This window comes from Onychostruthus taczanowskii, unplaced genomic scaffold (genome assembly GCF_017590055.1).
Source record: "Onychostruthus taczanowskii isolate IOZ18803 unplaced genomic scaffold, ASM1759005v1 scaffold12, whole genome shotgun sequence".
Lineage (NCBI taxonomy): Eukaryota > Metazoa > Chordata > Aves > Passeriformes > Passeridae > Onychostruthus > Onychostruthus taczanowskii.
Genome location: NW_024498351.1, coordinates 11,389,414 through 11,406,254, shown reverse-complemented (window position 1 = coordinate 11,406,254; position 16,841 = coordinate 11,389,414). Strand labels below are relative to the sequence as shown.

The 16,841-nt window shown below is 39.1% G+C and overlaps 1 protein-coding gene across 2 annotated transcripts in view; it reads right to left on the bottom strand.

Annotated features, from left to right (window-relative positions):
• GALNT7 (polypeptide N-acetylgalactosaminyltransferase 7) overlaps positions 1-16,841 on the bottom strand; it is a 68,901-nt gene that overhangs the window by 12,424 nt on the left and 39,636 nt on the right. Inside the window, exons 3-6 of one of the 2 annotated variants that reach the window (XM_041427995.1) lie at positions 11,723-11,889; positions 5,392-5,522; positions 5,079-5,158; positions 3,071-3,253 (exon numbers count right to left, since the gene is read on the bottom strand). In XM_041427995.1, the coding sequence (XP_041283929.1) occupies positions 3,071-3,253; positions 5,079-5,158; positions 5,392-5,522; positions 11,723-11,889 (561 nt within the window). Of the gene's footprint in view, positions 1-2,770; positions 2,954-3,070; positions 3,254-5,078; positions 5,159-5,391; positions 5,523-11,722; positions 11,890-16,841 lie in introns of both variants that reach the window. The other variant, XM_041427994.1, reaches the window with a different exon arrangement.

The following is a 16,841-nucleotide window of genomic DNA, read 5'->3' as shown; positions in this document are numbered from 1 at the left end:
GTGGGTTTTCTTCTACAATTTATTTAATTAATGAATTTGATGATAGAAAATCTTGGTCCAAATTTTCCATTCAGCCAGTCAACATCCTTCTATTAAAATAAAAAAACAAGATGAGAATCAGTGTAATGAGATGTTTCTCTCTTAAAAATTTTTCCAGTTTTTGAGATAATATGAAACTGCAAACAGATTTATGTTCTGAAGAGCTGCCACATTGAAACACGTTGTCTATTAAACAAGTAAGAAGAGTTCTTCCAGCTTTCTGATCTTCTAGCTTTTTTTGTCCTATTAGGAGACACTTTACACAATGCTTGGTAAAATTTTAGAGGGCCTAGATAAAGTAGTACAAGGTTTCCATTTTGGTTTAGTCTTTTTATTGTTACCCTTTCCCTTTTAATGACTTTGTAAATCCCTTTCCATATGCCATGATTCAATTAGAAAGTTTTAATGTGGCAAAAAGATGCTGTGGTCAGGATTACAGCTTGTGCTGGTTTTGGCTGGCGTGGAGTTAATTTTCTTTCCAGTGGCTGGCATGGGCTGTGTTTTGGGTTTGTGCTGAACACAGGGCTGATAATGTGGAGATGTTTTTGTTATTGCTGAGCAGGGGCTGCACAGAGCCAGGGCCTTTTCTGCTTTTCATCCTGCCATGCTGGGGAGGAGACAGGGGATGAATGGGAAGCTGGGAGGGGACACAGCCAGGACAGGTGACCCAAACTGAGCACAGGGATATTCCAGACCATGTGGCATCAGGCTCAACCTATGAAAATTGGAGGAAGAAGGGGGAATGTTTGGAGTGATTGTGTTTGTCTTCCCAAGTCACTGTTGCACATGATGGGGCCCTGCTTTCCTGGAGATGGCTGAGCACCTGCCTGCCCATGGGAAGCAGTGAATTCATTCCTTGTTTTGCTCTGCTTGGGTGTGTGTGCTGACTCACAGCACAATTAATTATCAGTTTAGTTGCTGTCCAAGTTAGGTGATCACATGCCAAAGTACTGCTACACGTCCCTTTCTACTTGCTGCCTATAGTATTTTCCCCCAACACTGCTTTTGCATCCTGGGGTTAAGAAGCCAGAAGACACAGCAGGGGAAAGCACTTTTTGCATAGCACAGCCCCGTGGCTTTCCTGCACTTTTGGTTTTCCTCAGCACCGTAAAGACTTGGCAAGTGTAGAAGCCTCAGATACTGCAGTTTCAGGCTTGGCCTCCAAGATGCTGCCAAGTGTGTTAAAGAACAGAGTAAAAGCCACATAAGCTCAGTAGTTTACTTCATAGAATACAAAGAGGTAAGCACGGTTACTGAAAGAAAGATTCAGTCCTGGGGCAATTCTCACGTTACAAAAACGTTGCCTCGACACTTTAAGCTGCTGAGGCTCTTTTTGTTTTCCTTTTAAGCTAAGCAATCCTGGCTATGGTTTCAGCAAGACTTTTACTTGGGCTTACTTGCCTTGGTATTGCTGCAAGAAAATGCACACAGCCTAGAGACAAACAGATGCAGGGCATGTCTCTTTTTAAAGGAAGCATTGTAAATCTGAAGGTATTATTAAAAATAAAGTCATCTTTTAAAACATTCTGAGAACATGTGTTCTGTGTTTCTGGGAACAGTTTAAACGATTTTAAGACCTGTTTGGATGGTAAACACAGAACACTAAAGCAATGTTTGAAATAGTTTATCCCCCTCTAAGTGAATATTAAAGTTCCAATGTGGACAGCCTCATCAGAAAATGGTATTATTTAAACTGTATACAAAACAGATCAAAGCTTCATAACTTGCTTGCATGTGTTGCCATTTTAGCAAAGAACAATCATGGGTGGGGATAGGGAATTACCAACATCAGTTCCTACAATGTTTAAATCATATATAGAAGCTATAGAAGACATTAGATTCTGAAGATGTGAAGATTTTCAAATATAATAACACTATTAGTTAAGTATGAGGGGGGAAAGTAATACAAAACCAGCAGAACCACAGTCTCCCAGTATTGAAAAGCCATCCAGAAACCGTGGTTTCTAAGCTAGGGTTTCTAGGCAGTTTTAGTTTTCTGGGAAGAAAGAATACCCCACTACAAAGCATAATAAAAAAGGCAGAAATTCTGTGAAAATTATTGGAGCTTTCCCACAATAAAAGATGCTGTTTTTATCTTTCTTCTTCCTTTTTTTTTTTTGTTTTTAAAGTTATACGTATTACATTAAAATTCTTAGGAAATATCTAGCCAAGATCCTTAAACAGTATGCTTCTTTGTCAGATGTGATCCATTGTGAAGCAAGTGGCAGATATATGACAAAAGGGATTTTTTTTTGATACACATGCATAATCCTCCAGCTGTATGCATGCATCAGGCCATGACAGCAGGCTACAGATTTTATGCATTACCGTCTATCAGAAATACTTCCAGCATGCTCATTGTTTTGAACCAAACGGTTAAACAAGCACTGTTGTTTCCAGCAGTACTTGAAAAAAATATCACAGCTAATTAAAGTTTTCCCTGGCAACAAAGGGAAATATACAATTATACAATATTTTATTTTGCCAAACAGAACCCAGAAATTCTAATGTGCACCCTATTAACCATACAAGAGCAGGAAGGGAGAGGCAACACAAGGTAGCAAAGATATTTTGAGCAAATAGTCAGTTGTGGCAAACAGGTCTGACTAAACAAAGCAGCTAGTGTGGTTAGGAACATGAAGGTGCTCAGGCTAGAAGTACATGCAAGTTTTAGTGGATCAATATTGACTTCAGAAAAAAAAAAGAAACGGGTAAGTGATTTAGTGATTACCGATACGGTTCAGTTTTTGTCTTTCTGCTTTCCTTCTCTCTCTTGGTCAAGGGAACCCTCTTCCATAGCATACTCCAATCCCACGCTCCTCTAGCAAACCCATCTTCGTCACCACCCCCTTGCGGCACAATCTTAAAAGTGTTGCCATCTATGACATCTATAAGCGGCACAGTGCATGTGGTTCTGCGGGGGCACACGTGCGCCGACCGTGGTTCGTGGGGAGAGAGGGGTGGAGGGAAAAAGGAAAGGGTTTAGACAATCGTTCGTTATCATTCACAGTACGTAAACAGCTCTCTTTACCGATAAGGCTCAGTTTTATGTTTTCGTTTGGACTTTTCCTTGTGGCTTAACGGAATTCGTTTCCATAGCAAACTCCAGTCCCAGGCCCCTCTGGCAAAACCATCTTCATCCCCACCTTGTTGTGGCTCAATGGAATAATCATTCCCATCTATGTAATCTATTAGAGGTACAGTACATGTAGTTCTGAAACATTTATAGAAGGGAAAGAAAGAGCAAAATACAATTTCAGAAGAGTAATCTGTCTAATCTGAAATTTACACCATTAATTAAGTTTATAGAGCAGTGTATATAAAAAGTCACTTGTAAATACACTATTAAAAAAAAATTAAGCCTCATTAGAAGAAAAAAGAGATTATCTTTTCTTTACATTGTTTTAAGATGTTCTGAAAACAGAAAAGTTAGGTCTGAGATGCTAATATATCAATTAGTTTATCAGTACGTTTTCCTTTATGTGGACTTCTTGATACCAGTCTTCTCATAAAGCACCACTGGAGGCAATGGAGGAGCCCTCATGGGACCAGGGTTGTCACAGTACTGTTATTTCCTGTAATTTCTATTCATATCAGATCTTAGCTGTCACCAAGTATGATAAACACTTGACTTTTACTAGTGTTAACAGATTTTCATTATACTGTCCTATTCAAATGCCCTGAAAAAACCCACCAAGCTCTAAGGATAAAAAAACATTACTAATGCTCTCCTAGAAGCAGTCTTCAGTAGAACTCTTCCTGTTTGATTTGCAATACACTTCTCATTTTGATCTATTACACACAGGAAAAGACATTATCTTGTTGTTCTCCCCACATTTCTCAAATGAGTTTCCCAGTGACCCAGGCAGGAGCACTTCCACCTTTTAAAATGAAGCTCCAAGAGATAGAAAAGGCAGGGGGGGAGAGATGTGTTAACACCATGCTGTTCTTTGAGGCAGAAGCAGCAGGAGGCTGTGCCCTGGGTACCAGGGCATGGAAGGAGGCTGCCAAGCACTGTCTGCTGGCACTGTGTGTCTCAGCATCTCTGGTCCTCCTGCAGCCTTCACCTCTGTGGGCAGTGCTGGAGGATTCCTCTAAAACCCCCTCTTCTCACCAGTCTTTCTTGTGTGAAACAGTAATACACACTCAATGGGAGCACACAAGAATTTCCATCTTCTCTCTAGTATCCTGTCTTGGTTAAGTTACAGTCTTTAAAACACACAAAACACAACTCTTCAAGAGAATTCTGGTAGCTCAGCAGGTTAACAAACAGTTTTTAGGATTAAGGAGCTATTTTATGGGATTAAAGAGTTTAATCCTGTACGTGGTTTCCTAAACACACATACCACTGACCACACCAGCCAAGAGTGCGGTAGCACACAGCAACATCAACACTTCAACAGCTGGAAGGAATGAAAGCCCTGGGGATGTCTCTCCTCTGCCACCCCTCACAGTGCAGGCACTTCCACCCCAGATTCCCAGCAAGTGGCTGCTCCTGCGCAGAGACAGCTCGAGCCTGGCCTCGCTTTGCTACAGACAGTGCTCCAAAGCACTTCAGAGGAAACAAATAAGACCATACGTCAAGACCGAAGATGAGAAAGTTATAAACTCTTGAGATCACGGGGGCTTTAAACTCCCATTAAATCAAAACATTTATTGCTACTTTTTCTCTACCAAAAGCCACAGGTTTTTTTGTTATTTTAGTCAATCACACTCCTTACTCAGCTAGAAAGGAACATTTCAATATCAGCGCCTCAGATCATTGTAAAAGACAAGAGTTACATCTAATCTACACTAGGCAAAATATTCAGTATGCCTATTAAAATAAGCTACCTGGAGATTAATTTCCCTGACTATATTCCTTCCTCATTATGTACCCTTTATACATAATGGGAGATAATATAATGCTCATATGGAAAACATTGATGTAGTTTGATATAGATATAAAGCATATGGACTGTAGTTTGAAAAGTGAAGATTATTACTGGGACTTTTACTTTCTAAAAGGCCAGACACTGGAAGTAAGAGGAGAACATTACCTGTCCTTAGATATAGGAGCTATAAGTGGTGCATACCAATTAATTCCCACCTCACAATGGGCATCAAGGTAAACCAAAACCTTTGAAAGAAAAAAACAATAGTAACTTATATTTCTGTAGATAACATCATTACTTAATTAAGCTTACTTACATTGAGATACACTCATATTACAAACAAGAAAATAAAGATTAAATGAGTAAAATGAATCTCTTCTTAAAACAGTATCAGTAATTTCCACGTCTGTTGAAGCCACCACAACTTTTCCCCCCAAAAAAGAAAAAAAGACAGACTTGTGAGTGAACTGGCTCCTACCTGTCCAAGTTTAGCCTTCTGGGCTCCAATGCTTCTAGCCTGGATCAAACCTTCTCTCCTCTCATTTCTAAATACCTTTACAAGGCCATTCCACTGCTTTATGTAGTCATCCAGCCTCTCTTGTAAGTGTGCTATCAGATTAAAAAAAATTTGGGGAGGTTTAATAATAAAGACTTTTATTCTCTTAATATAAGACAAAAATATCTACAGACACTTACAAGAACCTTTAATTCAACTACTCACAAACACTCAAACTGAGGAGAGCAAGACTACTGACCTCATGGCACAGGTTTGTGTCTGGCACATCTGAAGAAACGGCAGCTGAAGTAGTTGGCCACACCACAGGGAGCTGGGTGGGCAACTCACAGTCACTTCTATATATCACAGAGTGGTTTTCAGGTTTTCATCTGTATTCCAAGCAGCCAGAGAAGTGTCTACACTCCAGCACACAGTCTTTCCTCATCAGATGATGTCATATGTACAGCTGAAGGCATCACTTTTCAGTTAAACATTTCCCTTCACTCACTTTCAACCTCACAAAATTTTCTGTCAGTGTATTAATAATCTGGAAACCTGAGGCAGAATCTCACCACACTCATATTATTGCTCTCCTTCATCTAGACCCGTTCCCTCTTGTGGAGTTCTTATGATAATCTTCTAATGAAATTAACAAGAGTAATTGGAGGGCCAGAAGTGCATCATACTGAGGAGACAACAAATCTTTAGCCAAAGGGACTTCAATCAGTAAAGGGACGAGCAACCACACAAGAATCAAGATAACCTATGCTTATATGGTTTCAGATTTGTATTTGCAGATTTGTATTTGTCTGTGCCAAACTTCTCTGGAAACCACATTCCTGCCACACAGTTTGAGAAAAGCATCCTACTGTTGGCTTAACATTTTTGCCCAGATGATTCTGTTGAGAAAACTCATGAAGGCAGAAACGCTGGTAACTGCCTGCCTGCTGTTTGTGGCTATGTTGATTTAGTACTGGTGTTTCTTAAAAATCTATTTTTGTACTCAAAGGCTCAAAATAATTGCCTACAGCTTCAGTTTCTCTCAGTCAGGAACCAAAATAAGTCGCCTAATCTACAGTTGAGGCATCCATGCACTGGTTTGCTTTTTACCAGCTCTGAGGGGCTGATAGCCACAATTCCTGTGCCTTGGAGTGGCTGCCTAGAACAGAGGCCAGGCAAGACTAAGAGAATAAAGTGGGTATTTATTAAAGGCCTTCAATACATACACCTTGGACAGTCCAAGCCTCCAAGAGAGGCTACAGCCAAGATGGATGATGGTCACAAGTTTTTCAGACAGATGTAAGCCGGTCCATTTACAGATCAGGGGTTAATCCTCCAAGGATAGCTTCAGGTGGTGAAGTCATATTCCTCCAGTTTGCTCCCCTCCAATTCACTTCTGTTTATACTTTTTGGGGCCTAAGGATGTAAGGTGCCCTTGAATCTCAGGCCCAGATGGATTGTTTTCTCTGACCAAAATGTGAAGATAATTAACTAGCACTTCATATGGAGTTTAGAGTTATGCACTAATGCAATACAGGATTTGAAAAATATAAAGGCTAAAATCCTAAGGCATAGTGCTGATCTAACAGGATGGGGGGGGACATGCTGAGGACGATGCCCCTTTCAGCAGTAACATGCCATCAGGTTACTTCAGCAGAAATGCTTTCTGCAACCTGAATGAAAATGATGAAGTCTGGAGACTTCCACAACTTATGTTTCAGTATGTTTTGTGTCCTTGTCAGCAGTATTAAAAAAAAAAAAAAAAAAAAAGTTTGAAAAAAAGCTACACGTATTTGAAAAGGAAATGGTGTTTCTTGGAAATGAAGTTTCCAATATTGAAAATTCAGCAATTCTACCAAAAAAATGACCTTTTGAAATCGCTATCTTTTGATACTCTTATTATCCTTCCTCTCCACCTTTATAACAGAAAAAGTTTTCTCAACCAAGTTTTACGTATTCTCCTTTCCCACACACATTTAAAATTTCTTTTGTAAACCCTTGTGCATTAGGAAAACTTCAAGGTTACACAAATGTCAAACTAGAGAAAGAACAATTTTATCACATATGCTGTAAAGAAGAACATGCCATGTAATAAATAGAGAATATATTATTTGATAGCTGTGATATAAATTTTTATAGGATAAAATCAACAGAGTTTTGAGGTCATACTGAAGTGGTACTAAGAGAATCTTTATACCACACCATTATTTATGCTGCAAATTCCAAGTATGTGTTACGGAAGGACTGTCAGGAATGTTTTAAAGATTTAAAACCTGAAGTTATTTCCAGCTCTCCTGCCTATGAAGCCAAATGTTTTACTTATCAAATGTTCAGCTATGTAAGGCTCACAGGGAGCTGTAAAAACCTGTCATATTGATTGTGTAAAGCTTTTCTACAGTACAAGTCTCAGGATTTTGCAGTCCATTATCTGAAACCATGCCAGGGTTAGCAGCAAGTGCTGTTTCCCACAGGAAAGCTGAAATTTTCCTCCTTCCCATACTACAAAGCCTGCATGACAGTAGTGTAAAAAATCCTGATACTTTTACAGTCAAAAATATTGTTTGGCCAGCATTACATTTTGTTCACCTAGAATGTGTATTTATGACATCTGTCAACAGCCTTACAGCAATCTGGTTTTTGTTCAAAAATGTATATTTTACCTTTCAAAATATTACAATCACCAATCTGGCCTTCCCCTGTTTGAGTTCCTCTCTCATGTCTGAGTGCTTGATTAAAGCATGAATCAGTGTCCTTTAAAAACACACGGTTTCTCCAAAGGACCTTGGGCACTGCATATTACAAAGGGGGAGGTGGAGGAAAGCAGGTTTTTTTGCCCCTCAACTCAGACAGCAGTCTGAGAACTAGAAAAATGGTATCAGAAGTGCTTCTAGAGGAGCTGCCTCCTGCCTGTGAGTACCCTGGACTGTAATACTGTTAAATATTGTTGGGGCTCTCAGCTCCAACACTAGCACTGATTACTGCTTCAGTTTCCCCATGGCAAGAACCACTACACAGGTTAATAAAAATACTGCTGCCTGCCCATGCTCATTACTTCCCCTTTGGTTATCTCATGGGATGCTGCATCAGTTGGAAACACAGGTAACAATAAATAACATATAAGCAAATACAAAAGGTAGACAAAGCCTTTAAATGCTACTAGGAACACTGGTATTTTTTACCTCACAACCACTCTTTACAGGTGCACAGGCTACAAAAGCAGTTCCAGCTGAGATATTGGCCTCTGTGCTTCAGAAAACAAGTAAGCTGGGGCCCAAATACATAACAAGTGCTGGAGACCTATACACACAACTGTAATTGTAGGAAGCTTTAGAAAATACAGTTTTATGAATTCTCATTGCCCTTCCAGAACAGCTGTTTCCTTCACACAGCTGGCATTCACAGAAGAATAAAGTGTTTATTGAGACTAGAAGAAAAACTGGGTAAAAAAACCAAAACCCATGTGTAACAGCCTGGCCTCATTGACACTGTGGTAGAAATTGCTGCAACATTTCTTGGACTCTAACATGAATTAATACAGAGGTCTCCATAGAAAATGGAGATAGAATCATTCAATTAGCTTGGCAATCTTCTTGTTACTGTTCTCTTTGTGTTCTGACAAAGAAAAAAATGCCAGAGTAGAAATCAGCACATATCTCTGCACAGTTCTCCACAGTCAAACCCTGCTGTTTACAGGAGAGATTATGGAAAGAGTGTCATTCAGCAAAAGTACTGCTCCCAACCAAATTATACTAAGAACTATAAAGAAAAGGACATTTTCCAAGCACTGCAACTGCTCCTCCCTGTAAGACATAACATATATAAGCTTCTATGCAGCTGTAACTCCCTTCTGAGGAAACAAGATTTCTGGTAAGGAAGGACAGGCACGGGGTTTTAGGAGCCAGCCTTTAGAAGTGTTTGCAACTGCTGTGCTCCATTTTAATTTCATGCCACTCGAGAGGATGGCAGCAAAGAAATAAGGACAGCAACTCTGGTCACTCAGCAGCGGGCTGCAAGAGCATAAGGTGGTCTGCTGGGTGGAAAGGCAGACACGAAGTGTGCAGCCTGAAAGCAGGTGGGGAAGAAGAAAATCTTGTATCTGTGCTGTCAGCATGACTTTTCTTCTGGCTGAAGAAGCAAAAAGCTACCAGCAGCTCTGCTGTGATTAAGAGTGTTTGTATTTTGCAGCTCTCCTAACAACTGGAGAACTCTTCAGGCAGCTTGGCACGCTTTGCAGCCCATACTAGTTCATCCTTCTCTCTAAGGAGAAAGAAGTAGGGCAAGATTCTGCTCTCTTGCCCATTTTTCATCTAGAACATAATTTGAATTAATGAAATTAAGTTAATTATATTTACCAAGTAATAGCCTAAAGCAATTTGAAGAATTATTATGGGGAACTAGTGCAATTGCAGCGAGGTGTTTAGAGTAATTCCAGTCCATGCTTGTCTTACCACACCTGAGAAAACTGCACCTTGAGCTTTCTTTATTGAATTTTCTGATTTAAGAAAGTTATCTGGGAAATTGTAGTGTGAGAAATACAGAGTCAAGGCTCTGCTGAATCTTGGGTGCAGGCTAGCTGTGTCTGCTAACCATTCATTTATGAGCAGAAAGCAAAAAGTTCTGTATTAGGAAAAAAAATCTTTAAAAATACTGCTTTTGTTTAACAAATGTCATATATTGGAAAAACAGTACAAGTTCTATGCCAGACAAACTCATTCCGTTAACTACATATACATAGCACAGAGTCAGCTACAAGTCATGTGAAACCCAAATATTGAGACCTATCATTAGTAAAAAATCTGGTAAGTATTCTAGACACAATCAGCGTCACAGTTACTTTATACAGCTAAGTCAGTCCTTGAACAGCTCTGAAGGAAAGCTATAATCCTAGCTGAGAAGCAAAAACACAACATATGTCTGCTGACTGAATTATTAAAATTATATCCCTTAGGAGAGAAGATATTTTTGGTTTATAGCATGTGTGTATATCTAAGCCAAATTCTCAACAGCTGTTAAAGGATCCAGAAGACTATAATTTAGCACTCAGTATCTTTATTTGACTAAGCCAAATGTAGTCAAGTTTATAATACAGGTAATACTTACCCTCTCCTGTGAAAACAAACAGAAAATGATACCTACCTATCTACAGGTATGGTGCAAAAAATAACACAAAATAACTACTTTTAATAGTGGCTTATACTCAAAAAAAGCTACCTCAACTATGTGATGAGTTAATTTTTAAAATTTGTAGTGAATACACCCGTAGAAAACAGCTACTACAACACTGGAACTGGAAGAAGCCCAGATCATTTCATAAAAAGGAGAGTTTCAGAATAGTGAAATAGTTCTGTTTGTTATGCCACTACACAATTAATGTGAAAACAATGACGAGGGTATCCTGTGCCACTGACCAAACCTGCTCAAAGCCATCACCAACATTGTCTAGAAGAGACTGTCATCCCACACAGTCAAAATCATATTTTTATTTATGTGTCTCCTCTTTTTCTCTGTCAACATCTCTTCAAGAACCACGCTGCAAACAAAATCTTACAGAAAGATCAGCTTTGATGCACTATTTTGAAATTTGTTTAAAGCTGAACAACAGTTTGTTTTCCCCTATCTCAGTCAACTTATATCTCTTGGAGACCACTTTCAGTTCCTCTCTGTATTCGGCCTTGTATTGCATTAACACTGACAATACCACCATGAAAGAGAAAAACCAAAACAGTGTATGCTTACATTTATAAGACAAGTACAAGTACATGCATTCTGACAATAAACCAAGATCAGAATGTAAATTACAAAGGAAGAAGAAAATCTCCGGACTTACATTGGCAGGACTCAAAGAAAGGCAGAAATTAAAACATATTCAAATTCTTAAAAGCTTCCTTCCCTCAATAAGAAACAATAAGCAGCTTAATGTGATGTTTAATTAAAAATGGATGTTAGAAATGAAAAAGGTATTGCAAATTAATCTGAATAATTTGCCTAGGTAGGTTTTTATCATAGTTAAAAAAAGAGAAATCTGTATTCTTTTATGTAATAAAGGAAGCCTGTTACTCCTAACAGGCTTAACCCCTTTGATACTTTTCAAACTACTTGTTTTCACAAGAGCTAAGAGAGATACTAGCTATCCCAGCTTTCTTCTACATAGTACCCAAAACTGTGGTAGAGAACTCAAAGGACTGTGAAGAAGCAATCTTTTCTCCCATTAGTCAATTCAAACCATGGCAGGTAATAAATCAAAGGAAAGCTATTTCAGGAAAATAAAAAAAAATAATTTTCTACAAGGACTGTGTTAATATTCCAAATGTACCTTTGTTGCTAAAATCATCAATCAGAACAATTTCTGCCAAGTATTTTCTTGGTGTTCTCTTGATGACACTGTGGACTGTCCTCATGAGCGTGGACCACCCTTCATTATGGAAGACGATGACAACGCTGGAGGTGAGCAGGTTGTCATCATAATGCCAGTATTTGCATCTGCAAAAAGAGTCAATTTTATTAGTTTTCACACTGTCTTTTACAGAACTGCTTAACAGCATCCTTGGCAAATGAAATGTTCACTGACAGCTATCCTTCAGATTTAAGAGAGACAGGATATAAAAGGTAATACAGCTTAAGTGCATCACAGATACAGATACAAATAATTAAAAAAACCAACACCAGACTGTCAAGCACAAGCTTCAGCCCTGGTGCATTTTCAGTGGGCTCCTTCCTTGAAAGATATGACACATGGAGGAAAAAAAATACAAGAAAAGAGAGAGAGAAAAAAAACCCAAACAAAAAAGTACAGATGAGTCAGGTCTTTTTTCTGAGGGGTTAGAGATGATTTAGAAACAAGCAATTTGAGTACTTCCAATACCTTCCACAGTTTCCAATACTTCTAATACTTCATATTTATCAACAATGGATTTAATTTGCAATTTTAATGCCCATTTTCCCAAAGTAAGACTATTCACTCCCTACAAGCAGTCCAACTATTTCCTTATCTGGAAGTTTCCCTACCTGATCAGTAGCCCCTTTTCCAATTATAATAATATAATTTCCATCACTGAACATAGAGGCATAGCATTTTTTATTCCAATGGGAAAAATCCTTTTTTTTTCTTCATCTTTCAGCAAATAAAGTCTCAACTAGAGAGATTCTGACTTTTCAAGGACAGCTATCATGTATTAAGAAATTATTAGTGACAAATAAAAACTCCCAAACTTACAGATGCAAAAACCTCCCTAGTTGTAGTTCTCTTTATACAATAAAAAGCTTAAGTGCACAGAAACATTGCTGCTTTTGAAAATAATTACATTAATCATCAAAGATCATTAGAGTTTCTGAAACTACACTCAGTTAAACATGGAAAGAACTCACATAACAGATCCATAGGTATTTGAAGAGCCTCTCTAGTGAAGGATGCATTTCACTTCTCAATGCATCAATATGCATTTCTCACCTCACAAAAAATAAAAGACATTGATAGAAATATACCATTAATTTTGCTCATGTGGGAGGAGAAAATTACAAAATCAAAACAGATTATAGCAAAATTTATCTAATAAGGCATTTCATTTCTTTGGAGTGCTGTAAGCAACCTCTGAAACAGCACAATCTGTAAAAGTACAAACTACTGACTAAAATCCCTCAGCTCAATAGTTTTTATGCCTGAAGTAGCTGCAGCTAATCATAGTTACCAATAAAAAAGTGCTAGACTGGCTGTTTAAAAGGTTCAGGCCACGGATGCCTTCCTTCCACAGATCCCTCTCAAAGATTCCAGCTGATTACAGGTTGCAGTACCAACACTTGTAGCACAAGCGTTTAAGCTGTCAACAACTTACTTAGCATCTGCAGAGATAAAATGGATACCCTCCCTAGGTGTGTTAAGTAAGGTGTGTAAAAGGAAGATTTAATAGGTTTAATAACAGATTTATAACAGAACGGTGTTGCTTCACACATATATTCTCAGTACTAATTTTGGTGATATGGTTACAGGGTGCTATCCTTTCAAAAAAAACAGCATACCAGCTGAATGCCATTCAAGAGCTCCATGTAAAAGGTAGCAGAATAGCACTTTTTTCTCAAAGGAAAAGGCAGGAGCTTACAGCTTGCACGATGCTCCTGACCTGTGCCCGTTGCAGTTTAGCTAGGAAACTTTTTTGCTTACTTCTAAATAAAAAGAGAGGCACAGCTACAATGTTTCAGACTGCCTTCAATGACAAAACCAAAGAAAACCTCGAAAAAGAACTCAAATCTTTTGGTTGCTTATTTCTTCCACTTCCACAAAAATTTAGTACATTTTTGAAACATAAACCCAGATGTCTAGACCAGCTTTTAGCTACACAGCCAACTTAAATCTCCCCAAATCGAGTGTTGCTAAATGTGCCATTTACAAGCAGTGAAGCACTACATTTATATCTGTAGTAAGATCATGCTACCAGCTTTTTCCAGACACTTTATTTCACTTATTAGACAGCCCACAGACCGACTCATCAAGCCCATAAACTCTGACAGACTGCAGTAATTCCTGTGCACAGTCTTCTTTCTCATCCTGAATTGAGAATTAGAGGTTTGAAATATAGTAGTTGTTTTAGAGATGTGCAATTAATAAATGTTTACATCTCTGTGGCAGTTTTTTTTTCAATAAAAAATTGAAAATTGAATGTTGCTGAGGTATTTGAGTGACAAAAGCCAGTAGCCTAATTTCCTTTAGATCTTCAGGGAAGGAAGCAGGCAAAGCTTTCCCCAGTGGAGCCTTTCCTCAGTGGAGCAGCACTGACATCCAGTGGTTGGCACACCACATACCAAGAAACCATAAATGCACTTTCTTTCTGTTTGAAGCTGGATTTTACAGTACGAGTTTCCCTGTAAATTTCAGGCACAAAAAAGGAAAAAATATGCCTGAATTTCCAGGAATGCTCTTCATTTTTAAAAGAGAGGGTAAACTAGATATGAATGTTTAGACAAAAGGTTCAAGCTATTGAAAACTGGCACAAGCAGATTCAAAGTACAGAAGGGTCTGTGACAAAGAGGATTTAAATGTTTCAACCTCTAGCTTCATCCCCTGGGTGCTTCATCCCCTGCCCACATACTAGCACAGTGCCCTTTCAGGTGTACCCTGCAGGCCAGCTGTGGCAATACACGGTGAACAAAATTAGTAAACAAAATCACTTTAAAAAGGTATTTTGAATTCTTATTGATAGAGCTCAGCGGAGGGCACATTGCAGCAGAGATGCAGGGATGACAAGGCAGCATCCTTAAGCCAGGCTTGGCTCTAGACACTTCACATCACCTTTCCTGAACACTGTAAAGAGATATATGGAGGGCTGGCAACACCTTCCCTGGGCAGTGCTGCAGAGAAGAGCTGCTCTGTTTGTCTGCCCTTTCCTTGGGGAACTCATGGGTGAAAGGAAACAACACCTCCAGATCAGTCCACGAATAAAAAGTTTCCATTCCGCAATCAGCGCTGGCACTACTGGGAAAACCAGGAGTGACTCACGGCTGAAGCAAGGCGAAACCCTTCAGAAGGCACAGCTGTGATCTAACTGAGGAACGGTGAGTAATGTTTTTGCTGTCTATTAGCCTGCATACTTAGGATGTGAATTAGTTCTACTCCCTCTCCACCCCTGGAGGGAACAGCTCTGCTGGAGCCTGCGCCACACCAAGGTCCCTCATCCCTCAATCACAAAGCTGTGCACCAGCCACGCAGAGCAGTGCTTTTACAGGAGACCCTCTGCACAAGAAACTGAGCATCTGGGCTGGAGTGCTCCTTGGCTTGAGGAAATTTCTGCTCTTACAGCTTTGTACTCCATCCACTGGCTTGCTCTTAAGATGTCCTGGGGCCCCACAGTCGTGATTGTGGGTACATGGTCCAAGGCTGGCATGGCCATACAGGCTCCCTGTTAGCTACCACTGAAGATGCAGATATAGACTCAAATTGCCTCAGGCTTAAAAAAAAGCCAGAAGTGGAGTCTGCTTTTCCTGGAAGAGTAATCAAACACCAACAAAAATGCAACAGCTGGAAAAGGAGAGCACCTCGACAGCAATTTAAGGGTGAGCCCCATCAGATAGATACTTAGAGGGCAATTTAAGATCTTGAGCCAACAGAAGTGTTTCTCCTGTCATGCTGAACCCCTGACTGTGCCAGCATTATCAGCACATAAGCTTCAGAAAAAGCAAGAGGTATCATGACTGTGTATCATGACTCTCCATCCTTATACTATTTTCCTTGTGTCAGCTCTTTAACTTCCACCTGCACGTATCAAGGACTCATCAATACCCTCTGGATTTTAAAGCACTGTACTTATGTGCTAAGAGCAAAATGTACCAGCACAGACTCCTCCAAGAAGGCAGGCAGCTGCCATCACATTCCTGTAATCACTCCAGTAGCCAAAGAAGCCCCATAGAAGCTAATCAGCTGTTGCAAGATGAAGGACCCAAATCAGTACAAAGCTGAAGGTCTCAATTTATTATTTATCCTGAAATCGTAACCAACATTAAAAAATGGAATTTCTTGTCTCAATTAATATAGATCTGTTCACAATTTAAAACTGTATTTTAAATTTTATTTCATGTTTAAAGTGGTATGAAATTCATAGTTGCACTATCACCTATTATAAGTGCTTTATAGTGCATGCATCTTTCTCAACTCTTTCAAAGAGTCCAGCACAAGCAAATCCCAAAAATAAGTTAGGAGATCTGCTTTCATTTTCAGTTTCCTTTTCTAGAAAGTCCTGTTCTTATCTTACAAGGAGACAGGCATCCAGCTGACAGCATACTGTTTACATACTTTTAATACTGAATTCAGGGCTCCTTGCTATTTTAAATCACCAATTTATTATAACTATTGCAGTGAACTGAAACTAACCCATAGGAAGATGGATGGGAATTTTTTTTCACAAAACACCTTCAACTGTTTGCTCATCTATATGGTTGACACCACCAAGATCATAGCTGAGACTGGCTGCTTAACAGCCACAAGTCAGAGGGATCATTGCCTAAGTCTAGGGTAGACAGGACAGACAGAAACAGATCACAGAATTTCTTTGTTAGGATACAGCTAAGTAAATCTAATGCTAACACTGGATTTGTTACCTATGAAGCCTCATGGGGAATTTTTGTGCATCAGCAACATCAAAACAAGATTACAGCAGTGGACTTACAAAACAGGGGCTCTGGAAGAGAAGTAAACAGACAACTCAAGAAGGACAGATTGATCAGCTGAATAATTTTTTTCCCTTCAGCAGACAGCAGTAAAACCTTTATTACACACTACCAAACAGCTTAAACCTATGCTGAAACAGCATTTTCTATTTTTAAATAGCTACAAGCTTTACCCATTTCTGTTCCTGAAGTAACTTGTGAGGCTATGTGATTATATTTTATTATTAGTGCCCTTGGAAGTAAAAGCTATATCTACGGTACCTCTGAAAGCATCATGATCC